At 44.2% G+C, this 26106-nt stretch overlaps 1 protein-coding gene across 1 annotated transcript in view; it reads right to left on the reverse strand.

Moving 5' to 3' along the window:
• The window catches only part of LOC126156854 (RIB43A-like with coiled-coils protein 2), a 165034-nt gene that overhangs the window by 32729 nt on the left and 106199 nt on the right, over positions 1–26106 (reverse strand). Inside the window, exons 4-5 of the mRNA XM_049916337.1 lie at positions 22853–23093; positions 6581–6808 (exon numbers count right to left, since the gene is read on the reverse strand). Of these exons, the coding sequence (XP_049772294.1) occupies positions 6581–6808; positions 22853–23093 (469 nt within the window). The remainder of the gene's footprint in view (positions 1–6580; positions 6809–22852; positions 23094–26106) is intronic.

Raw genomic sequence — 26106 nt, forward strand, 5'->3', positions numbered from 1 at the left:
GAGGGCAGCGTGGAGGGTAAAAATCGTAGGGGGAGACCAAGAGATGAATACACTAAGCAGATTCAGAAGGATGTAGGATGCAGTAGGTACTGGGAGACGAAGCAGCTTGCACAGGATAGAGTAGCATGGAGAGCTGCATCAAACCAGTCTCAGGACTGAAGACCACAACAACAACAACAATGATGTGACCCAATACAGAAAATCGTTTTATTCATTTATAATCATGTCTCATATTGTGTAATGTTTTTAATTATAAATACAACTACTACATTATTAATATTTTAATCAGCTGCTCACAAAGGTAATACAACAACACTTTGTCCTGTTACTACTTTGGGGTCGCCGAGGATGGCAGTAATCTGATACAGGGAAAGTTGACGCAAAGTGTTCTAAATGGTGCCGACTTTAAACGACCAGTACTTGGGGGCCAGTGGCTAGTTTATCACACCCTTACTGTAGATAGTCTATTGGTGTCTCATAACACACTAATTTATGTAGGTTACCAATTAATTAGGAGATCGGTATGTATGCAGCCCGAGGTGCGGGCCAAACTAGTATTGGCTCTTGAGCAAAAAAGTTTGATGACAGATGGTATAGAATAAGTACCAGGCAATCATGTGACCTTTCCCAGTGACATGAGTCGTAGCAGAGGTCATGAAATGGTGTGCATGTGCTAGTGAGTTAAATGGAATCAGCACAGTCAGATAGGTTGATGTCGAGGCATCACAGAAATGCAGCAAGAAGCTATCATGTCTGAAAGGAGTTATCGTGTTTTTATGTGCTTATTGTCACACCATGAATAAAATAGTGTATCGCTTACAACCACGTAACAACGTATGAGAACGTGATCATTAAAAGATGATAATGGACTGGGAGCAGAGGCAAGTGTCACAGCTTGTCAACGAGAATAAATTTTAATTCATCAACAACTTTTGCTGTCAGTGAATGCAGTTCCATCTCAAGTCAGTTAACACATGAACATAGGGTTGTGAATTGCATGCAAAGGACAGCTGGAGCCAGATTATGGCGAAACAAGCGATCTACCGTTGTGAGTGATACACAGGTTAGCGAGTGTACCGGGGCTTACCCCAGTTCATTGCTACTAGCGCCACATCGTCATAACGCACCTGCGCATAACATATGAAGTATTGCACCATAATCTAAGAATGAAATTAAAAATTAATATAACATTTCCAATCTTTTTCAGGGTATGCTGCAATATATTAATGTTAAAAATCGTCAAATCTCAGAATGATCAGATGAATACATTTTGCTAAATATATTACTGTAAGAAAAAAAATAAGAGGCACTACATAATGAAGCTAGAAATCCACAAATTGTTCAGAATGTACAAACGTATGACACAATAAAAAATTACAAGTCTCAACTAGACTCGTGCAACTTTTGGTCAAAATCGGCGTTTTCACGAACAATTGAAGGCGCTAAATATTAGACTGAGAAAGATGAAAATTCGTATGTAGCCTCAGTTTGATATAAAACCACTAAAAATGTAACGCCAATAAGCTACCTTTAGTAGTATTCAAGTAATTTAACTAAATTTGGAACGAAATCGTCCGTATTCATAATAGATTAAGTATCATTTGTGTTTGTCATAGAAATTTCTAGTTACAACACCTAATTAAATTCATTAAATAATACAACTGCACCAAGTTTAGTGTAAATAACAATCATTACAAGAAATCTAAAGGAGTCAGATGGAGGTCATGTTCCAGTGACCGTTCCATTCTAAAAATTCTAGTCGACAAAATTTGAATGCTGTCAAGCTTAAACTTGTACTGTAAAACCATTCATACAAAAATTAATAAGATTATAAATTGCTGAATGATAGAGTTTTTAATTAGCTGACAGCATATGTTCTGTTTGGCGGTCCGCTGCACCCATATATAAATATGGTCAGAGATGCAGTGAAAGAGACTCTTTGTACCGAGATATTAATGTGTCGTCCATGTCACTCAAATGCTGGCAGACGCTGTGCCTTGGATGACGTCACAGCCAGGCTGCTACCAAAAGCGTTTTCGGTAAAAGTAGGAAGTGAACTCGTGAGTATTGTACACCATCCTCGATCAGTTAAATTTCATGGAAATAACTGTGTGCTGCCCGCAATGTTGACAAAACCGCGTTGCAAGTGGCGAGATTATTTTCCACTTTTAAGGTGAGCAATTAACTTCTGGTGATTCTGAGTCAAGGTGACAGACCATTATACTTGGAACTTCCTGTAGAGGTCGCCTCCGAATTGCTAATAGTGCTGTTTCTGATAGGGACATTATCATTATTATTCTTTCTTTCTTTCTTTCCTCAGACGTTATGTCTGGTTAAAAATGGAAAGTGACGCGGACCTTGATCAAGCGTGACTTCCTTTTAACTGTACGGTATATGTTATATTGCATTTAGGAACTTTCAGGTGATTGAACATGTATCAATAATTACGGATTTCTGTAGTTGTATATATAAGTTTGGATGTAGCTGTATTGCATTGATGTACTGGTGGATATTGTGTGGTATGACTCCTGTAGTTGATAGTATAATTGGTATAATGTCAACTTTATCCTGATGCCACATGTCCTTGACTTCCTCAGCCAGTTGGATGTATTTTTCAATTTTTTCTCCTGTTTTCTTCTGTATATTTGTTGTATTGGGTATGGATATTTCGATTATTATTATTATTATTATTATTATCAGGAATATTATTATGTTTGTGCATGTGAACTTATACTGAATATATTAATTAGTTGCAACTCAAAACATCTATTTATAGTCATAATTCCCGATCCCACTGAGTAAATAGCAAACAGGAACATTTTCTTTCAGTGAATACAATGAGTAATGGCGACTTGCATACTGGAAATTATGGTCAACACGTTCTCCATCGCTTTCTGGCTGGCCACAAACATATTTTTCAGGCTCTTGTGAATGTCAACAATAATTTACCTGCCGCCCCACAGATACCTTGCAAGCACAGGTACTTCAAGCTGTACATCTTCATTAGACCACATGACAAGGAACTAGACACTAGCTGTCTGAAGATTTGTAGTGTGATCTGACAAGTTGCAATTTGGCCTCTGTTCAATTCGTGCAAGGCACTGAGGGTACGTGTGAGCAGTCACAAAATGAAGGAGGTGCCACCAACATCGAGTGGAGGATGCAGTATGGACTGGAGGTGATTGCGTGATATTTTAGGGCCTAGTCATTCAGATTAATTTGGAAATGAACCGGGATGTTTATTTCAACATTCCTGATGACCAAGTGTTGCTCTTTCTTCTACATTTCATGCAGAGTATGCTTTGGGCACTCCTATTGACAACAGCAGTGTTCATTGGATTGCATGCTTACATTCCTGGTCTGATGAACACAACTCAATTGACCCACTAAATCATATGGTATTAATCCTACAGCAAATTTCTGGAGATATTTGGAATAGTCGGGAAACGTAGCACTCAACATCTTCGCAATTTAGTATCGTATGGGGTATAATCACCAACGGGTGGCTTCAGCAGGATATGGTATTCCTGAAGAAATTGTGGACACTCTTCCATGATGAACTGATCGCGTTTTGTTTGTTTAGCTTTGAGTATCAATGGTGTGGACGCACTACATGTGGTGAATGCAGCTACGTAACAGCCCAGCATCACTTTGCACAATGATGGTTTGTACTTTGCCTTTTTCACCGATAGCAAATCCGCACGTATCCATTGCTGTTCCTTTGTTTTGGGCCAGTTTTATCCATAGTGATTAGGCAAATGAGTAAGTAATTTGAGTCGGCCTGACACAGGTGCAGTATTTCCACTGCTACCTCAATTCGGCAGGCTTTCTGAATACGTGTGAGCAGTCACATAATGAAGGAGGTGCCACCATTTGTCGTATTCAAACCAAAATGTCACGCAAGATGTTGGAAACTTATGTGTAACTGATTTCACTTTTCCACTATCACTTTATTTGTGATAGACCAGTATTCAAGAACCATGGTGTCAACTTTTGTTACTACATCTGGATCTTTGAGAGAGATGGTCTGCCACTGTATTCCTCGTCATTAAGACTGGTTTAACCACAATGTATCTTTCTGCGCCACCTAATCATAGCGTCATTTGATAGTGCATTGTCGCCATATAGTTCCACCAAGCTAGCAAGGATTGTTGCAGAATTATCCCCCTTACTGAAATTCGAGCTGCAAATATGTTGATGCTTCTCGCTGCCATATTTGGTGATCAAACGATACTGTGCGCAATAGGCTAGGCACTATAATCATCAGTGTTTAATGCTGTGTTTAATTTTGATGGTAAGTCATTTGTAGTAGGGAGTATGATTTGTACATGACCTGTTATGCCATTGTGTGCTTCCTTATCCGATGTCATTCACTCTAACAAGACTCTCACAGCAGTGGCTAATGGGAGCAGTTATTTTGACAGAAGATAGAAGACTGTGTACAACTTTGGACTCATATGTAGTTGTTTCCGTTCACTACCGATCTTAGCTTTGAATACTGTGTGCAAAGAGTATCCTCAAGAGAATTCAAACCTTTTCAAATTCAATTAGATATATTATTTCTGTGATCTCTGTGTTAACGTCTGCTTTTGTTTACAAGCATGCAGTCGCACTGAACACAGCATCGACTGCTAAGAAAGTTTACTGAATGGTGTGCTTACCTTTACATCAGAATGATTCCCAAAACCAGCTTTCATTATTTTACTATAGAAAAAAACTTCACGTTACTGATCAGTTTTGATAATTTTGCCCATTTAATTTTTTCTTTTCTGTTGTTTATTTCCTTTGAGTGCCAGGGGCTTCTCAACACTGCAGGTCCTGGGGCAAATATCAGTTGATTCAGATTAATGCCCCCCTCCCGATAAAGAAAATATGTGAGTGTAGCAACTAACTGATGGAGCCGGACTGCCCAAAAAGCAATTTTTCTTTCAACGTATGCAGCGATGAAGAAGTCAGGAAGACATTGGTGGCACACAGACACAATAATAAGAGTAAAAAAGGAGCAAACAATGAGAGAGAACAGAATATTGGGTTCCTACCATATGTAGGGGCAACTTCCACAAGAACCAACTAAGCTCTATCTCAGAAAGGTGTCAATCTTCTGGGCAGCATGAAAGATAATCTTGGTCTTCGTGCATCTGAGGTCGATCACATTCTGCATGAATGTAGAAAGCCTTAAATTAAACAATGCAACACTGTGTCTCCCTATGTTGCAGTGAACATACACAGTGTAGAGCTCGGGCAGGAAAATAAATCTGCGCTGACCGAGCAAAGCTTAATGGAAAAGCAAATGTTCAATTGTGAAAAGGTATTTCTCATCTCCTCAGCTAAGCCAGCTATGTAAATCGGCCAGGTTGCTGTTAAACTGTTGTGGAGCAACCAGTGTCCTTCATCTTGATCTTCTTCTTCTTCCTTAGTGTTTGTCACGAATGCTGGCAGGATCTGCTGTTTTGGTTTCCTGTAGCCATTTTATCCGATATTGTGTTTCACCATGGTGCAGGCGCAAGATCTTGAGCTCTTGATGCAGCATTTCACGCCATTGCTGCTTAGGTCATCCTATTGGCTGTTTACCAGTTACTCTCAAACTAAAACCAGTCTTTACGACTCTTGTTTTGTCTGCCCTAAGAACATGCCTGTACCATCACAGACAGCTTTCTCTCATCTTGCTTAATGTCAGTGTTACTCCACATAATTGGCAAACCTCCTGACCTGTGACAAGGCTGTGCAGCGTTAATCGAGATGTCCATCTGAGAATCTTTATTTTCATTATAGCAAGTCACTGTTTCACTTCTTTTGTTGAAAACCACCATTTGGCACCATATAGTACAACTGAAAGGATTACAGATCTGTGTGCTTTCGACTTGAGTCTCTCTGGAATCTTTCAGTCAAGAGTACACCAGCCACAGTACACCATTTGCGCTTCTGTGGAGAGATTTCTGAACGGAGATTTACAACAGTGACATTTAAATATCCACCACTGAAATCCACATAAAGAGGTAGACTGTGATACACCATAACTTCAACATAAGACAGAAACAGAAAGTGACCTTTCCGAAACATCGTGCTCACACTGTGCTATTATATGACAGGCAACTCATAAAGATTGTATTGCAATAACCCAAAAATTTCAGCCAAATGCCAGCAGAGCTGGAGTGTGGCAGAGGAGTCCCAGCTCGGAATATTTTAGAAGGGTTGCCTTACAGCTAACGGAAACCTCTCAAAAACTTTGATCAGAAGTAAGATATGGGAATTATTTTTAATTTAATTACGGGAGAATATGCTTCTGAAATGTCTTGCTCAGCACGAAAGAGTGAAAAGTAAAAAGTGGGCAGTGACAGGAAGTTATATTTAGTGGAGAGATATAGTAACAAACTGTGACCCCTGCCCCAGAACTGAAACCTGGCTCTGCAGGTGCACAACACAACAAATTTAAAAAACCATACAAATGAAAGTATTCTACGAATCAAGTTGCCGTGTAATCTACACTACTGCGTAAGAAGTTTCAGCACAGATTTCCTCGATATTAATGCCGGCGCCAAGGAGTGTGCCAGTTAGGTTAGTCTGCACAGGCTATACTCACCTTCCTCTCCTCTCTCTGCTGGCGCTGCCCCTCGATGAATGCGCGCTTCTGCTCAGCACTCATGCCGCGGAACTTGGAGCCGACTTTGCGCTCGGGGCCGAGGTTGCTGGCGGCTACGTCGGGGTTCTCTGTGAGCAGGTCGCTGTTGAGGCAGTTCTGGATGTCCGCCATGTTGTCCTCCTGCTCACGCTGGTGGTTCCGCCGGCGCTCTTCTTCCTGCTCCTCCGCCTGCCCGTACAGTCCCCATATTACGTACAACCATCTCACACGGAAAGTTTTTGAAATCCTTTTTTTTACATGAAAAGCTTCAGAAACCTGTGGCGGGAGTATGTCATATGCCAGCCAGTAAATCAACCACCAACCATGTTGCCACTGTGTATGTATAATTTGCCTAATGCATGTCAAACAGAACATACAGAAACTTGTCTTGAAGGTGAATGAATATAAACAAAACGGAAGAAAGGACTGTAGGCTAGACATGCCAATTTCTAAGCTCTCAGTAACATACAGGAAACTTGGATTAAAAACATATTTTATCTGATACAAGAGTTCCTTCAAAATATGTTAAACGTCACAAATAGTGAGTGAGGCAGGAAAGTGTATTATCTGGTATACACAGGTTAGTTATTAATATAATATATGCGTACATAATGTACTTACTAAAATAACATGTATATACATAATACGAAACTGGAATTTTCCCTTTATTGTTGTTTCATTCACCTATCAGTGTGGTTGGGAAAGAGTGGGGGGCGGGGGGCACTGGGGGCAGTCCATTGCTGCTGTGCAGCTAATAGCATTAATAAAATATTCAAATATATAGTAATTTAAAAATGGTTTTAAAATATGACCATATTTTTAAAATTACGCTACTGGCCATTAAAATTGCTACACCAAGAAGAAATGCAGATGATAAACGGGTATTCATTGGACAAATATATTATACTAGAACTGACATGTGATTACATTTTCACGCAATTTGGGTGCATAGATCTTGAGAAATCAGTACCCAGAACAACCATCTCTGGGCCGTAATAACGGCTTTGATACGCCTGGGCATTGAGTCAAATAGAGCTTGGTGAGAGATTTGGAGAATGTGCTGGCCAGGGCAGCAGTCGAACATTTTCTGTATCCACAAAGGCCCGTACAGGACCTGCAACATGCGGTCGTGCATTATCCTGCTGAAATGTAGGGTTTCGCAGGGATCGAATGACGGGTAGAGCCACGGGTCATAACACATCTGAAATGTAACGTCCACTGTTCAAAGTGCCGTCAGTGCGAACAAGAGGTGACGGAGACGTTTAACCAGTGGCACCCCATACCATCACGCCGGGTGATACGCCAGTATGGTGATGACGAATACACGCTTCCAATGTGCGTTCACAGCGATGTCGCCAAACACGGATGCGACCATCATGATGTTGTAAACAGAACCTGAAATCAACCGAAAAAATGACGTTTTGTCATTCGTGCACCCAGGCTCGTCGTCGAGTACACCATCGTAGGCGCTCCTGTCTGTGATGCAGCGTCAAGGGTAACCGAAGCAGTAGTCTTCGAGCTGATAGTCCATGCTGCTGCAAACGTCGTCGAACTGTTCGTGCAGATGGTTGTTGTCTTGCAAACGTCCCCATCTGTTGACTCAGGGACGCCGTTGGGATCCAGAACGGCGTTCCGTATTACCCTCCTGAACACACCGATTCCAAATTCGGCCAACAGTCACTGGATCTCGACCAACGCGAGCAGCAATGTCGCGATACGATAAACCGCAATCGCGATAGGCTACAATCCGACCTTTATCAAAGTCGGAAACGTGATGGTACGCTTTTCTCCTCCTTACACGAGGCATCACAACAACGTTTCACCAGGCAACGCCGGTCAACTGCTGTTTGTGTACGAGAAATCGGTTGGAAACTTTCCTCATGTCAGCACGTTGTAGGTGTCGCCACCGGCGCCAACCTTGTGCGAATGCTCTGAAAAACTAGTCATTTGCATATCACAGCATCTTCTTACTGTCGGTTAAATTTCGCGTCTTTAGCACGTCATCTCCGTGCTGTAGCAATTTCAATGGCCAGTAGTGTATTGAATCAGGTGCTTTGAAGGAATGAGAAGCAGATGTAGAAGTATCAAGAGTTCAGATGGCAAACCAGTAATAAGCAAAGGGGAGAGAGTTGGAAGATGGAAGGTATACATAGAACAGATAGAAAGATAGATAGGGGAAACTGCAGTGACATGTGCGCATACTTTCAAATGTTCAAATGTGTGTGAAATCTTATGGCACTTAACTGCTAAGGTCATCAGTCCCTAAGCTAACACACTACTTAACCTGAATTATCCTAAGGACAAACACACACACACCTATGCCCGAGGGAGGACTCGATCCTCCGCCGGGACCAGCCGCACAGTCCATGACTGCAGCGCCATAGACCGCTTGGCTAATCCCGCGCGGCCCATACTTTGAATGTTGCCTACAGAGGGCACCTCAGACCTGTGTGTGTGTGTGTGTGTGTGTGTGAGAGAGAGAGAGAGAGAGAGAGAGAGAGAGAGAGAGAGAGAATCACCATCAGAGTCCGCCATGGGCCCCGTCTGTTTAAGGCTAGCCAAGATACACTCGGCCTCAGTTCTCTGTTTGTATTGCGACAGCTCTTAGTGTACGTAATTGGTTCCTGCTGAATGTTACTTTAATACTGTGTTCAAGCTGTTAATCTTTCCGAGAAATAAAGTTGTGTTCAGTCTACTGGTCATGTTGTACTTACACCTAATTACAGCACGACTGACGACGAGTGCAGTCCTGTTCTTCGTGCAAATATTTGCACTGGCTGGTCCTCCATTTATTCTCACGACGGCTGATGGTGTTACGGAAGACATTAAACGTCGTTTGGTCTAACTGCAAGAATCACTCGCCATGGCGTTTTACACCACCAGCCACAGGCGCTCGACAGTCAAACTCAGGTACTTCAATCATTGGGTTCTGTTTTGTCTAGTCGGCACGCTCAGCCTGTGTCACCTACTATTTTTGGTTTATCCACCTCCCATTTCTACATACAATGAGACTGTTGGGGAATGGGAGGCATGTGAGAAACGTCTGCGACAGCACTTTCAAGCTTCTCGGGTTACTGACGTTGTTTCATGGATATCGCCGAGAATGTATCAAGACCTGTGCCAAATAGACCCTTTGCTGGATCCGTCTTCTTTAACGTTTGACGGAATGAGTGAACTTCTTTCAAAATATCACCTTAAGCGCACACATGTTATTGCATCCTGGGTTGAGTTTTACCGCTGTAGGAAGCAACCACATCAATCCTATCGAGCATGGGCGGCTGGAATCCGAGGTTATGCCGTCACTGTCATTTTGTGTCCGACGTGCATAAGATGCGGTATGCTGATCAGATGGTGAGAAGTGCTATTATTCGTTTAGCTCGTGATCGTAGGGTGCGAGAGTGAGCCATCCACTGCGAAACTCCAGCCCTCTACGCAGCTGAGGTATCGCACAGTCGTTCGAGGTGTCGCGAACTACGGGTAACCAGATTGAGTTATGGTGTGAGGTATCAGCGATCCAACCATCTCCTGCACACCTTGCTTCAGATGGTTTGCAGAGGGAAGAGATGGTCGCGGCGGTCCACACACGATCACAGCGTCAAGGCCTCACTCCCAGCAGCATCCGCACCAGCATAGTACGCTGGTCAGTAAACAGCAACGTTTGCGTTCCACGCTCCCATCCTGCCCTTATTATTTCATTAACCATGAGCGCCCAGACTGCCCAAAACCCTGGGCTACCTGTCGTTATCGCAGCGAAAAACGTCACATTGCTACTGTTTGGAATGCAAAAATTGTATTGGCTATTTCTGTTGCGGCAAACAAGTTTTTCATTGATATCATGGTTTTTGGTAGAGTTCTGCACATGCAAACGGATACAGGAGCTGTGGTGACCTTGTTAAACTCACAAATTTATATGGACTTGGGCCACCCTCCGCTTCTCTCTATGTCACGAAAGTTAGTAAATGACAAGAAACAGAGTATTGCCATTCTCGGCCAATTCTCTGCCCCAGTGATCTACAAGTCAGCAGTCTACATTTCTTGTTGTAGATAATACTTGTATGGAGAATCTTTTTGGATAAAATGCTTTTCAATTTTTGCTTTTACCGTTTGAGATGAAGTGAATTAGTGTCTGAACAAGTGCCTGATACACATTTAGATGCATTATGTTCTGAGTTTTCCTTTTCGTTCTCTCCTGGATTGCGGTTTGCCAACAGCTTTCAAGCGCACGTTACAATGGAACCTTCCGTTCGGCCCCGTTTTTCCCGAGCCTCCTTGGTTCCAATGGCACTCAGGGAACTAATCAAAAATGAATTAGATGAGTTCACGGAATCCGGCTGTGTCCAGCGTATTGTATCAAGTCAATGGTCTACCCCCTTAATTGTAGTAAAGAAACAGTCGGGCAGTTAACGCCTCTGTGGCGATTTTCAAGCTTCTGTGAACGTACAATCTCTGATGGACATATACCCGATACCAAGCCGTGGCGAACTCTTTGCAAAGTTATCAGGTTGTCAATGTTTGTCAGATGCCTATTTGCAACTCCCTTTAGATACAAAGTCACAACGTATGTTAGTTGTCAGTACCTCTTTTGGAACTGCACCAATACTTGCCGTAGGCTTTTGAAGTTCCCAGCGCTCCCGCTATTTTTCAACGTTTCTTTGGAACTACTTACAGCGTCTGTGCCAGGTTGTGCAAACTATTTGGATAACATTTTATTTTCCGGTGCCTCCACTGAGAAACATTTACAAAATCTCCTTACTCTTTTTTTTCTGTACTCCAAGCGGCTGACTGAAGTGTAACTTAGAAAAATGTCAATTTTTCAACCTTCTATCGTTTATCTTGGGTTTGAAGTTTCTCACTAGGATCTCAAACTCCTGCATAAACATGTTTCTGCTATTGCGCCGCTTCGACGCCCTAAGTTAGTCGCAGAACTTCAGGTTTTTGTAGGCAAAAAATTTATGGCCGTTATCCTGGTCGCCGGCTTGTGAAACCCTATTGTCATTCGTAATACCATTGTGCAGTCGGCTCCCTTCTTAGTGACGTATTAGCCAGACCTCCACTTGGTACCTAAGTCGAACGATTCACACTACGGGTTGGTGGCGGAACTGGATCAGGGATAAGGAAGCTGTATATGCTGTAAAGAAATTCTATGTTTATCTAAGGTACCAAATTCAACCAGGTCACCGATCACAAACTACTGGTTTCCTTATTCAGTGCTTCTGCGTCTACACCAAATAAAACGGCACATCACTTTTAAAGTTGGGCTCTTTTCCTTTCGTGTTACAACTTCAAGATTCATTTCCGCCCTACGAATCAACACGCTGAAGTCGATGCCGGCCGGTTCGGATCCAAGATTTGGTCAGGAGGAATTTCTTTGTTTTCACATTGATGTCGCTGCACAGCAGGTGGTTGACGGTTTTCCTGTAACTAGCAGATGGATGCCGAAGACTGCAGCTACGTGTTTGGCCAGTCACCGCCTTCTCGTGCATCCGACCACTTCCGTAATTATTACATATGTAGACATCGTTTCTCTGTTGTTGATGGTGTTCTGCTCTCAGACATGGATCACGCGGCCCTTCTGGTAGTGATCCTCTCAGTGCTTCGTTCGGACATTCTCCATTTATTAAATGCAGATAATTGGGATGTATCCTGCAGAAAAGCTTAAGCCCATCGACACGTGTTTTGGCCCGGCTCGTACAGTGACATTACCCACCTGGTTGACTCGTGTTCACAGTGTGCGATGCACCAAGCAGCTCCCTGGGGGTCGTTGTCTCCTTGTATACATGTGGGTTTTGCTGGCTCCTTTCCCATTTCTTATTGGCTGTTGGTCGATGACGCATATTCTCGTTTTCCATATGTCGTTCGTTGTGTTTCTACATCCACAGCTGCTAATGTCGCAGCCTTGTCCAAAATTTTTTCGCTCAAAGACTTTCCCACAATGTTAGTGTCCGATAATGGTCCGCAATTTTCATCGTAAGAGTTTGCGGCATTTTGCAGTTCCCGTGCTACCCGTCACATCCTCGCGCCGCTGTTCCATCCACAATCTAATGGTGAGGAGGAACGCCTAGTGCGAAGATTCAACCCTCACATGAAAGATATGTTGCCAGCACTGCATCCGATGTTGCCTTAGACCGGTTTCTTTCCTTTCGCCTTTCGGCGAGAAGAGCCTGGTAGAGCTATTCCGCAGGTGCCAGCTGAGGACAATGCTATACCTCCTCCGTCCTCCACTTGGACATCTTGTGCAGCCGTCGCGCCTGTTCCAGCCAGGTGTGGCTGTCTGTGCCCATGGTTTCGGGCGTTCCCGTAAGTGGATTCCATCTGTCATCACCAGATGCTGGATGCGGCACCTCTGTGACATCCACACGGAGGGCGGGCTCTGGTCGAGGGACCACGATCAGCTTCGACTTCATGTGAACGGCCGCGTGCCTCACCACCTCCGAGCCCATCCACATCGAACATCAAATCATCTGCTGCTGCCAGTTCTCAACTCCCGTGTGGCTGAGGACAACCATCCTCGGAGGCCGAACCAGCAGTTCCTCTATTGCTTCTGACATCATCATCATGTATTTCGTCACACATTCCTGAGCAGCCGCTGATACCAGTATCATCAGCACCATGAGGACTGTCACCAGAGGCGATGCCCGTGTTCGACATAGAACGGTCTCGACGTCGCTGGTGTCGCCGTATGGTTTGACAAAGGAAGGTGGGCACAGAATGCGTCCATGTCTGAAGCACTACAAACCATATGCTCCTATTGCAGTTCGCCCCTTAGCCAGAGCCCAGCGGACAAGGAGAACAGCATGGACGTCTCAAGAATCCTTGATCTCCCTAATAGAGGAGGAATGCTGTAATGCGTATGCGTACTTTCAAAAGGCCGTGCATGCGGCAATGCTCTGTCGTCCGCAGAGGGCGTCTCAGAAATTGTGTGTGTGTGTGTGTGTGTGTGTGTGTGTGTGTGTGTGTGTGTGTGAGAGAGAGAGAGAGAGAGAGAGAGAGAGAGAGAGGGAGAGAGGGAGAGGGAGATCACCGTTAGAGACCGCGACGGGCCCCAGTCTGTTTAAAGGTAGCCAAGCTACGTTCGGCCTTAGTTCTCTATGTGTATTGCGACAGCTCTTTGTGTACATAATTGGTTCCTGCTGAATGTCAATTAAATACTGCTTAATTATAACAGAAATGAACCTCAAGCCAATGTAATAGAAAAACAAGAGGAAGTAGATAAAGATAAGGTGGAAGATATGATACTTCGAGAAGAATTTCACAGAGCACTAAAAAACATTAATCGAAAGAAGACCCCTGAAATGGACAACACTCCCTCAGAATAACTGAGCTCCTTAGCAGAATCAGGCAGGATGTCATTATTCCAACTAGTGCTCAAGAGATATGAGACAGACAAAGTACCCTCAGACTTCAAGAGGAATATAACATTTCCGGTTCCAAAGAAGGTTAGTGCTGACAATCGTGAATATTGTCGAAGTATTAGTTTAATAAGCAATGTCTAAAAAATACTGATGTATTATTAACAGAAGAATCAAAAAAACTGTAGGAATCTGACCTCACAGTAAGTCAGTTTCGGATTTTATTTTGTATGACATTCATTTGCTTATTTTCCGCCACAAGGAAAAAGTTTGTTGAAAAAAGGAAAATATAAATGTATACTTTTATCTGTCATTATTGACATAACAAATTTTCTTTCTTTGCTCTGTACTGTTAATGGAAATGTAAGTTTTCGAAACTTGTATCCAAATAAAATTCAAAGAAAAAAAACTGTAGCTGTTCGTTGGATTTTTTTCTTCTACGACATGGATTATACAGTTGCGGACAGAATACAACATCCACCACATAGAAATGCAGCAACATAGTATCGTGGAGAAATTCCAGCCAAGCGCCTCCCTAGCACCGTTACACTTTCAGCAGGCAGCATGTATTTCATATCATTTGCTTTCAGCTTGCTTCAGGGAAACAACACTCCAGTTTCCCTGTATCTATTTTTCATTACAAATTTTCCGTACAGTGTTTCTCATTTTCTGCAAAGTGAAAATACCAGTATAGTCAAGTCTAATAATAGATCAATAATAGTAATAATAACAGATCTAATAATAGTCTAATAATAGATCAACCCATTTCAGTGAGTCGGTGTTGTAACAAACAGAGACTCGCCTAAGGAAGAATACGATACACATAACTAGTGAAGAGCATAATGTAGCTCATGCAAGGTAACTTGGTCGCTGTGCAGAAACACTTTCTCGTTCTCAGTGCTGAGTAAGCCCACACTTCTGTTCTGAAAGGATGACCGCCTGCGTTTTTGTCATCTGCTGAGTAGTACGCTTCATCTATTATGAAAGAAAGATTCTATCCCCGCCTCGGCTATAACGCAGGAATGGAAGCGTGCGCATGCTGGCTGCACTGCGACTTTTTCAGACACGATTTTAAAGAACCTAAAAAAATGATTCTCTCACATCTCATAGATCATTCACCAGCTTCATGATGAAATGCGTATCATTTCCTTAATGGTCATAGTTGTTGTGATGTTGATATATTACGTAAGGTAACGCACGAAATTTGAATAATTTGCAATAAAAAATACAGATCGCAACGATTTTGCATTTTGTGGATGTTAGGTCATAGACTTCTGTGTGCGAGATGTATATAACATATTGAATTTTTCTTTAAACTTGAGACGATAACTACCTGTTGAGTCTCGAGAAGATGGGTTGTATGTGGAACACTCACTTCCTATGGCATACGCAAACGATAGCGTGAAAGTGATTCATAACATCTTCATACCTCAAAAACCGTTTGAGATACCTATATGAGTTTTTGGCAAATTATAGCACACAAAGCAGTGAGTATTTTGCCACATAGTGAACTTGCGGAACTTTCTTATGAACTGCGATATACGAGTAACTGCAGACTTTTCAGTGAAATAATGTAATTAGTTTAAGTGCCATCAATAGGTGGTGAAATGAGAATTATATGGATTTTTAATAATGTAAGTGAAGGAATCACACGTTTGTTTTTATGCCAAGCATGAGCTTTTCTCTATCTATTGACCTGATTTGTACTAATTTTCGCTTTCAGCATAGTGTTTCAATTGCATTTAGCATTTTCTTAAGGGCAATAAGGGGACCATAACCTAACCAATAAAAACACTCCGATACCACGAAACAACCTCCTCCATACTTCATTCCTGGCACTAGACATGATTGCAGGTAACGTTTTCCAGGTATTCGGCAAACCCAAAACCCTTCAATCAGCTTGCCACAGGGTATAGCTTCATTACCGTTCCACAGGGTATAGCATCGCTCTTCACCTCACACCCAGCGTCGCTTAGCCCTGACTACAGAAATGTGAGGTGTATGAGGAGCTGCTCGACCGTTGTACCTCATGTTTTTCTCCCCTTCCACTGATTTTATGTGATTTTTTACAATCACCCTCTGCGATGGTCGACTATCCCTGTCCGTCATTACATGGGGCCTGCCTGGGCTTGGTTTAGCTGCGAGTGTTTCTGCACGTTTCTACTTCACAATTACATCACCACACTTGATTTGGAGAGCTTCAGAAGAGTTGGAATAGCCCTGATAGATTTGCTATTGAGGTGACATCAAATGCCTGGTCCACACTCGAAGTCGCTGAGTTCTCCTGGACGACCAATTCTGCTCTTACTGCTTTTCTACTGACGACACAGTGCTCCCTGCCGAGGCGAGGTCCACGAGAAAGGCTGGCCGTGGCGCCAACATCACAGCACGTGATACTGCGTATCTACAAGTGCCAGCAGCTGTCAACGGCGGGGAGCAAGTAACAGTTAGATACGAGTTTAATAATTCTTGACTACGCGTTTAAGCGCGTGCAAGCTCTCGACAGCACATGAGAAAGTTAAGACCTTCAGTGGGTACCTTCTCAAAAACATATTGATTTCCTGTGGGCCCTGCTCGAAGCCGGGCGTTCGCGAAGTGTGTAGGACAAGCCGACTAGTGTGACGTCACAAGTTCGTTGTGGGGCCCGTATTTCTCGAGGGGCACGTGCGTACCCTCGTAACGTGTGCTCCCTGCCGCCGTTGGATAAGCAGCTGCAGCAGCAAGTCGTATACTCCTAGCTCACTCATTTGTTACATAGTTTAATTCTTAATTTCTTTGCGTGTTTTTGGTACTTGCATTGTTTAATTCACAAATTTCGGGCGTATTATAGTATTTGAGAGTTGTAGCATCGCGTTTTAGTACCTGAATAGTGTAAATTCGCTTAGTCGTCTGTCATCTGTTTTTGTTTTGAACGGCCAGTGTCGGTTGGTCACAGTCAGTGTGCTCCCTGCCGCCGCTGGATAAGCAGCTGCAGCAGCAAGTCGTATACTCCTAGCTCACTCATTTGTTACATAGTTTAATTCTTTATTTCTTTGCGTGTTTTTGGTACATGCATTGTTTAATTCATAAATTTCGGGCGTATTATAGTATTTGAGAGTTGTAGCATCGCGTTTTAGTACCTGAATAGTGTAAAATCGCGTAGTCTCCTTCCGCCGCCGAGCAGTGTGTCAGCAGTGCACAAGTGGCAGCATTACTGCATTTACTAGACAATCTTGTATTTTAATAACCGTTTAAATTTTGTGTCGTTTTGTTTGCGCTCTCTGTAGATTAGTTCAGACGTTCTTTGCACAACAGTTTTTAGCATGGATAGGGACTGCAACTGCTGTGTTCGGATGCAGGCTGAGTTGGCATCCCTTCGCTCCCAGCTTCAGGCAGTGTTGGCTTCGGTCACGAAGCTTGAGGCTGTTGCCAATGGGCATCACTGTGGGGGTCCGGATGGGGGTTTGTCGGGGACGGCCAGCTCGTCCCACGCATCCCCCGATCGGACTACGACTGTGGTTGCCCGGGATACTGCCCGCATTGAGGCTGATCCCTCACCTGTGGTAGAGTGGGAGGTCGTCTCAAGGTGTGGCAGGGGGCGAAAGACATTCCGGAGGGCTGAACGGAAGGCCTCTCCAGTTTGTCTGACGAACCGGTTTCAGGCTCTGTCTCAGGCCGATACTCATCTTCGGCCTGACATGGCTGCTTGTCCTGTTCCAGAGGTTGCCCCTCAGTCTGCAAGATCCGGGCAGTCGCAGAGGGTGGGCTTACTGGTAGTTGGGAGCTCCAACGTCAGGCGCATAATGGGGCCCCTTAGGGATATGGCAGCAAGGGAGGGGAAGAAAACCAAAGTGCACTCCGTGTGCATACCGGGGGGAGTCATTCCAGATGTGGAAAGGGTCCTTCCGGATGCCATGAAGAGTACAGGGTGCACCCATCTGCAGGTGGTCGCTCATGTCGGCACCAATGATGTGTGTCGCTATGGATCGGAGGAAATCATCTCTGGCTTCCGGCGGCTATCTGATTTGGTGAAGACTGCCAGTCTCGCTAGCGGGATGAAAGCAGAGCTCACCATCTGCAGCATCGTCGACAGGACTGACTGCGGACCTTTGGTACAGAGCCGAGTGGAGGGTCTGAATCAGAGGCTGAGACGGTTCTGCGACCGTGTGGGCTGCAGATTCCTCGACTTGCGCCATAGGGTGGTGGGGTTTCGGGTTCCGCTGGATAGGTCAGGAGTCCACTACACGCAACAAGCGGCTACACTGGTAGCAGGGGTTGTGTGGCGTGGGCTGGGCGGTTTTTTAGGTTAGATGGCCTCGGGCAAGTACAGAAAGGGCAACAGCCTCAATGGGTGCGGGGCAAAGTCAGGACATGCGGAGACCAAGCAGCAATCGGTATTGTAATTGTAAACTGTCGAAGCTGCGTTGGTAAAGTACCGGAACTTCAAGCGCTGATAGAAAGCACCGAAGCTGAAATCGTTATAGGTACAGAAAGCTGGCTGAAGCCAGAGATAAATTCTGCCGAAATTTTTACAAAGGTACAGACGGTGTTTAGAAAGGATAGATTGCATGCAACCGGTGGTGGAGTGTTCGTCGCTGTTAGTAGTAGTTTATCCTGTAGTGAAGTAGAAGTGGATAGTTCCTGTGAATTATTATGGGTGGAGGTTACACTCAACAACCGAGCTAGGTTAATAATTGGCTCCTTTTACCGACCCCCCGACTCAGCAGCATTAGTGGCAGAACAACTGAGAGAAAATTTGGAATACATTTCACATAAATTTTCTCAGCGTGTTATAGTCTTAGGTGGAGATTTCAATTTACCAGATATAGACTGGGACACTCAGATGTTTAGGACGGGTGGTAGGGACAGAGCATCGAGTGACATTATACTGAGTGCACTATCCGAAAATTACCTCGAGCAATTAAACAGAGAACCGACTCGTGGAGATAACATCTTGGACCTACTGATAACAAACAGACCCGAACTTTTCGACTCTATAAGTGCAGAACAGGGAATCAGTGATCATAAGGCCGTTGCAGCATCCCTGAATATGGAAGTTAATAGGAATATAAAAAAAAAGAGAGGAAGGTTTATCTGTTTAGCAAGAGTAATAGAAGGCAGATTTCAGACTACCTAACAGATCAAAACGAAAATTTCTGTTCCGACACTGACAATGTTGAGTGTTTATGGAAAAAGTTCAAGGCAATCGTAAAATGCGTTTTAGACAGGTACGTGCCGAGTAAAACTGTGAGGGACGGGAAAAACCCACCGTGGTACAACAACAAAGTTAGGAAACTACTGCGAAAGCAAAGAGAGCTTCACTCCAAGTTTAAACGCAGCCAAAACCTCTCAGACAAACAGAAGCTAAACGATGTCAAAGTTAGCGTAAGGAGGGCTATGCGTGAAGCGTTCAGTGAATTCGAAAGTAAAATACTAGGTACCGACTTGACAGAAAATCCTAGGAAGTTCTGGTCTTACGTTAAATCAGTAAGTGGCTCGAAACATCATGTCCAGACACTCCGGGACGATGATGGCATTGAAACAGAGGATGACAAGCGTAAAGCTGAAATACTAAACACCTTTTTCCAAAGTTGTTTCACAGAGGAAGACCACACTGCAGTTCCTTCTCTAAATCCTCGCACAAACGAAAAAATGGCTGACATCGAAATAAGTGTCCAAGGAATAGAAAAGCAACCGGAATCACCCAACAGAGGAAAGTCCACTGGACCTGACGGGATACCAATTCGATTCTACACAGAGTACGCGAAAGAACTTGCCCCCCTTCTAACAGCCGTGTACCGCAAGTCTCTAGAGGAACAGAAGGTTCCAAATGATTGGAAAAGAGCACAGGTAGTCCCAGTCTTCAAGAAGGGTCGTCGAGCAGATGCGCAAAACTATAGACCTATATCTCTGACGTCGATCTGTTGTAGAATTTTAGAACATGTGTTTTTCTCGAGTATCATGTCGTTTTTGGAAACTCAGAATCTACTATGTAGGAATCAACATGGATTCCGGAAACAGCGATCGTGTGAGACCCAACTCGCTTTATTTGTTCATGAGACCCAGAAAATATTAGATACAGGCTCCCAGGTAGATGCTATTTTTCTTGACTTCCGGAAGGCATTCGATACAGTTCCGCACTGTCGCCTGATAAACAAAGTAAGAGCCTACGGAATATCAGACCAGCTGTGTGGCTGGATTGAAGAGTTTTTAGCAGACAGAACACAGCATGTTGTTATCAACGGAGAGACGTCTACAGACATTAAAGTAACCTCTGGCGTGCCACAGGGGAGTGTTATGGGACCATTGCTTTTCACAATATATATAAATGACCTAGTAGATAGTGCCGGAAGTTCCATGCGGCTTTTCGCGGATGATGCTGTAGTATACAGAGAAGTTGCAGCATTAGAAAATTGTAGCGAAATGCAGGAAGATCTGCAGCGGATAGGCACTTGGTGCAGGGGGTGGCAACTGACCCTTAACATAGACAAATGTAATGTATTGCGAATACATAGAAAGAAGGATCCTTTATTGTATGATTATATGATAGCGGAACAAACACTGGTAGCAGTTACTTCTGTAAAATATCTGGGAGTATGCGTGCGGAACGATTTGAAGTGGAATGATCATATAAAATTAATTGTTGGTAAGGCGGGTACCAGATTGAGATTCATTGGGAGAGTCCTTAGAAAATGTAGTCCATCAACAAAGGAGGTGGCTTACAAAACACTCGTTCGACCTATACTTGAGTATTGCTCATCAGTGTGGGATCCATACCAGATCGGGTTGACGGAGGAGATAGAGAAGATCCAAAGAAGAGCGGCGCGTTTCGTCACAGGGTTATTTGATAACCGTGATAGCGTTACGGAGATGTTTAACAAACTCAAGTGGCAGACTCTGCAAGAGAGGCGCTCTGCATCGCGGTGTAGCTTGCTCGCCAGGTTTCGAGAGGGTGCGTTTCTGGATGAGGTATACCTCCCGAGGAGATCACGAATGTAAAATTAGAGAGATTAGAGCGCGCACAGAGGCTTTCAGACAGTCGTTCTTCCCGCAAACCATACGCGAGTGGAACAGGAAAGGGAGGTAATGACAGTGGCACGTAAAGTGCCCTCCGCCACACACCGTTGGGTGGCTTGCGGAGTATAAATGTAGAATGTAGATGTAGATGTAACGTACCCGCCGCGGTCTGTCTTCTCGTGGGCGTCGACTCCCTGCCTCCTTTTACAGTGGCAGATCTGTCTCCCTTGACGTCTAATGGTCAGTCCCAGAACATAGGGGTGTCCAAATGCTTTCGATCACATAGTGTACAACTGGCGACTGAAGGCTCTTGGAGTTCCCTATCCTCTCCGCATCATAGATCCAGAACCGTGCAGCCTACGCATACGTTCGGGCCCGTAAGACTGTGACGAGTGCTCTCCCAAGTGAAGAGGAGTCAGGGCGCTGAAGACGAGCTGCGTGAACAGGGAGTGCTGGCCTGCCTACGACGGCCTGATTGCTACACACAAGCACAAACGTGACAGCAGTTTTGGTGGTAAAGCATTTCACGCATATCACGTTGCACTGTACACGAACCGAAAAGGATTAATAAAAAGCTCTTCAGCAATATTATCTCAAATACAACTTAGCACCAAAGCGATTACCGGCTTTATTTTCGAGCTTTTGTGACGTGTGCGTGCCAGGCTGTCATCAAATGTAAAAAATACAGATTTTATATCTCGTAATACAGAAAAACACATGCTGTGGATGGAAAAATGGTAAGAAAAAGACACACTAGTACAGATAAATCTGCATTCATTTTGAAAATGTAAGTAACTTCAATCTGCTGTTCTTCGCATAACTGTTCTTGAAAATATTTCACAAAATGTGAGCCGGCCTGGGTGGCCGAGCGGTTGTAAGCGCTACAGTCTGGAACCGCGCGACCGCTACAGTCACAGGTTCAAATCATCTTTGTGTTTTGTTTTGCATATAATTAGAACCGCACACCGTTCGCCTTTACTCCATTGTGTATTTTATATCCGTAGAAAATACAGATTGCATTTTATAAGTAATAAAAATTAGCTGCTCGCATAACTATAGCGGCTTTACACAACCAAAGCAGTTACTTCTGATGCAAGTACTTTTTACATGCACAAACGTAAAAAATCTATACAATTATTGTTGTTATTTTGTACGCAGTCGAACGTTCTTCATCACGATCAAAGGCAAGAGGTTCCTGTTACCTTTTTTTTTTTGTGCAACATCTCTCTGTTTCACGCTGAAAATCAACAAGTGTCGAATAAAACCTCAATTAAACATTGACAGTTTCAGTTTTCCTATGAATACTGTTTATTTTTAAGTAAGAACAGAAGGATAACTACGAAGAACAGAAATGTCCCATAGGTGAAATGAAATGATCGTACGGCACTGATAGCCAGGAATCCACATTTGAGGAAGCTCAGTCGCCGAGTTTCAAGTATTTTCATCTGACGTCACACTGGGCGACTCGCATGTCGATGATGAAATGATGACGACGACAGCACAACCCCCAGTGTCCGAGCGAAGAAAATCGCCATCCCGGCTGAAAATCAAACCCGGTCCCGCTACACGACAGTCGGACACGCTGACCCCACTCGGCTGATAGGCGCACATTCCGTAGGTTCCACAGCCCTTTGTATATCTTCACTCATTTTCTAGACCGTTCACTGCTTCCAGTTTCTATGGGAGTCTAGTAAGACACTGATTTCATATGCAAACAAAGCAATCGAAATGAGGTAACGCCTGATATGTATGCAACACACATGACATAGAGGTACCGCGGTTACGCTCTTACGGACCGTAGTCCCGCTTACTTACGATAGCCTACGGTAGTTTTACAACTCTACTCGTAAAGTGGTTGTTGCTGAGCCAGTTATTTAGAGAGACTGACCAGCGCCCTGTTGTATCTGGCGGTGGCGGCGTCCAGCTGGCGACGCAGGCGCTCCTCGAGGCTGCCCAGGTCGGTGGCGAGCGCGTCGCGGTTGCGCGAGGCCTCTGCGTAGCGGCGCTCGGCCTCGCGGCGCGCCGCCTCGGCCGCGCGCGCCTCCTCCCTCTGCTGCTCCAGCCACGCGCGCTGCTGCAGCTTCTGCTGGCGCCGCCGCGCCGGCCCGCCCTCGTCCTCGCCCGCGAACCTGCGTCGCGGACACGCCACAAAACACGCGTTACAACCGATACAAGGAGTGACTATAAAACAACGGAACCGTAGAGTATGGAGTGAACCTAGTCTACTGCGTATGTGATCAACATCACACCCGCCTAGTCACGTGATTTTGGGACGGCGCTGCTTGTCTACAATTTGTGGTAATAGTGAAACTTGAATATTACACGTACTCGCCTTGTTTTGTACAGGGTGTCCGGAAATTCCAGTTACAAACTTGTAAGACTTGTACACGGAGTGCCTTAATATTTTGAATCGGGCCACATGTCTGGAAATGTAACCCAACAGAGCGTCAAAGTTATAGGCGCCACATCCTGTAAATGTATGTATATAAAGGGTGAAAATGTTCAAATGTGTCTGAAATCTTATGGGACTTAATTGCTAAGGTCGTCAGTCCCTAAGCTTACACACTACTTAACCTAAACTATCCTAAGAGCAAACACACACACCCTTGCCCGAGGGACGACTCGAACCTCCGCCGGGACCAGCCGCACAGTCTATAAAGGGTGATTTCGTGATGATGTTACAAACTTTCAAGGATGATGGAGAAAGATAAATGTATAGTTTTGAGTTAAGGATCCTTGTACCGGAACGAACGTATCGAAAGTTATTAGCGAAAACCGTTCTGATACCTCTGACAGTGGAATGCATGTGCCTGTATTGTTGTTGCTAAGATTGCAGGGCAGGTAACTTTCACAGTTAGTTGTACAGACCAAAGCAAGAAAAAATGTTTAACAAACATGGGCCCTAAAAAGGATACCTGAGGAGGTATAAGCACTTGTTTGTCTTCGCTAGCGTAAAACACATTCGTCTACTGAACAAATTCTCACAGTTCTTAAGGTATGCATTTTATAAGCCATGTTTACTACACATTTTTCTTGTTTTGGTCCACACTACCCTCTCTGACAGTTGCCTACTCTATAACCTTAGCAACAACGGTATCGGTACATGTATTCCACTGTCAAAGATGTCAGAAAGGTTTTCGCTAATAACTTTCGACTCGTTTTTTCGGTAAAGGGAACCTTACCTCAAATCGATGTATATATGTATATATGTCCTTCTCCATCATCCTTGCAAGTCTGTAACATCTTCACGGAATCATCCTCTATATACATACATTTATAGGGGTTGGCGCCTATAACTTTGCCGCTCTGCAGCGTCGTAGGATGACGTTCTTGGACGTGGGTTCCTGCTCAAAATATTATGTACTCACTTCCCTCTTTAAGCACTATAAGTCTGTAGCGAAAAATTTTGAACACCCTGTATACGTTTCTGCACGTTTGAGTTTTAGTAACACCTACGGTGCAGTATTGTCGTTGCTACGGATTAAAGAGAAGTATGGGAAAGGAAAATTGGTTCAAATGGCTCTCAGCACTATGGGACTTAACATTTGAGGTCATCAGTCCCCAAGAACTTAGAACTACTTAAAACTAACTAACCTAAGGACATCACACACATCCATAGGTCATCAGTCCGCTAGAACGTAGAACTACTTAAACCTAACTAACCTAAGGACATCACACACATCCATGCCCGAGGCAGGATTAGAACCTGCGACCGTAGCGGTCACGCGGCTCCAGACTCAAGCGCCTAGAACCGCACGGCCACACAGAGCCGGCTGAGTGAAAGGAGGACCAGTTACTTTTCATAGGTATGTACAACAAATGTATAATTGTAAATGTCATAATGATATGAGGAACATAATGTTGAAAAATGTGGAGACACGGTATTAGAAAGTCTTGTATTGTAGAGATAATTTCTGAAATCTTATGCCTAAAGCTGTTATAGATATTGCTTGAAATAGCTATATAACTTCCTGTACACCACCCAAAGATGAGCCTGAAAAGCTTCAAAAGCCGGTTCGTGGAATTAATTAATAACTATTTCAAGAAAGTGAGTGGTCGTAATTTTATGTCTTTACAATATCCTATAGATACACTACTGGCCATTAAAATTGCTACACCAAGAAGAAATGCAGATGATAACCGGGTATTCACTGGACAAATATATTATACTAGAACTGACATGTGATTACATTTCCACTCAATTTGGGTACATAGATCCTGAGAAATCAGTACCCAGAACCACCACTTCTGGCCGTAATAACGGCCTTGATTCGCCAGGGCACTGAGTCAAACAGAGCTTGGATGGCGTGTACAGGCACAGCTGCCCATGCAACTTCAACACGATACCACAGTTCATCAAGAGTAGTGACTGGCGTATTGTGACGAGCCACTTGCTCGGCCACCATTGACCAGACTTTTCAATTGGTGGGAGATCTGGAGAATGTGCTGGACAGGGCAGCAGTCGAACATTTTCTGTATCCAGAAAGGCCCGTACAGGACCCGCAACATGCGGTCGTGCATTATCCTGCTGAAATGTAGGGTTTCGCAGGGATCGAATGAAGAGTAGAGCCACTGGTCGTAACACATCTGAAATGTAACGTCCACTGTTCAAAGTGCCGTCAATGCGAACAAGAGGTGACCGAGACGTGTAACCAATGGCACCCCATACCATCACGTCGGGTGATACGCCAGTATGGTGATGACGAATACGCTTCCAATGTGCGTTCACCGCGATGTCGCCAAACACGGATCCGACCATCATGATGCTGTAAACAGAACCTGAAATCATCCGAAAAAATGACGTTTTGCCATTCGTGCACCCAGGTTCGTCGTTGAGTACACCATCGCAGGCGCTTCTGTCTGTGATGCATCGTCAAGGGTAACCGCAGCCATGGTCTCCGAGCGGATAGTCCGTGCTGCTGCAAACGTCGTCGAACTGTTCGTGCAGATGGTTGTTGTCTTGCAAACGTCCCCATCTGGTGACTCAGGGATCGAGACGTAGCTGCACGATGCACAGCCATGCGGATAAGATGCCTGTCATCTCGACTGCTAGTGATACGAGGCCGTTGGGATCCAGCACGGCGTTCAGTATTACCCTCCCGAACCCACCGGTTCCATATTCTGCTGACAGTCATTGGATCT

Source organism: Schistocerca cancellata, chromosome 2, assembly GCF_023864275.1.
Source record: "Schistocerca cancellata isolate TAMUIC-IGC-003103 chromosome 2, iqSchCanc2.1, whole genome shotgun sequence".
Lineage (NCBI taxonomy): Eukaryota > Metazoa > Arthropoda > Insecta > Orthoptera > Acrididae > Schistocerca > Schistocerca cancellata.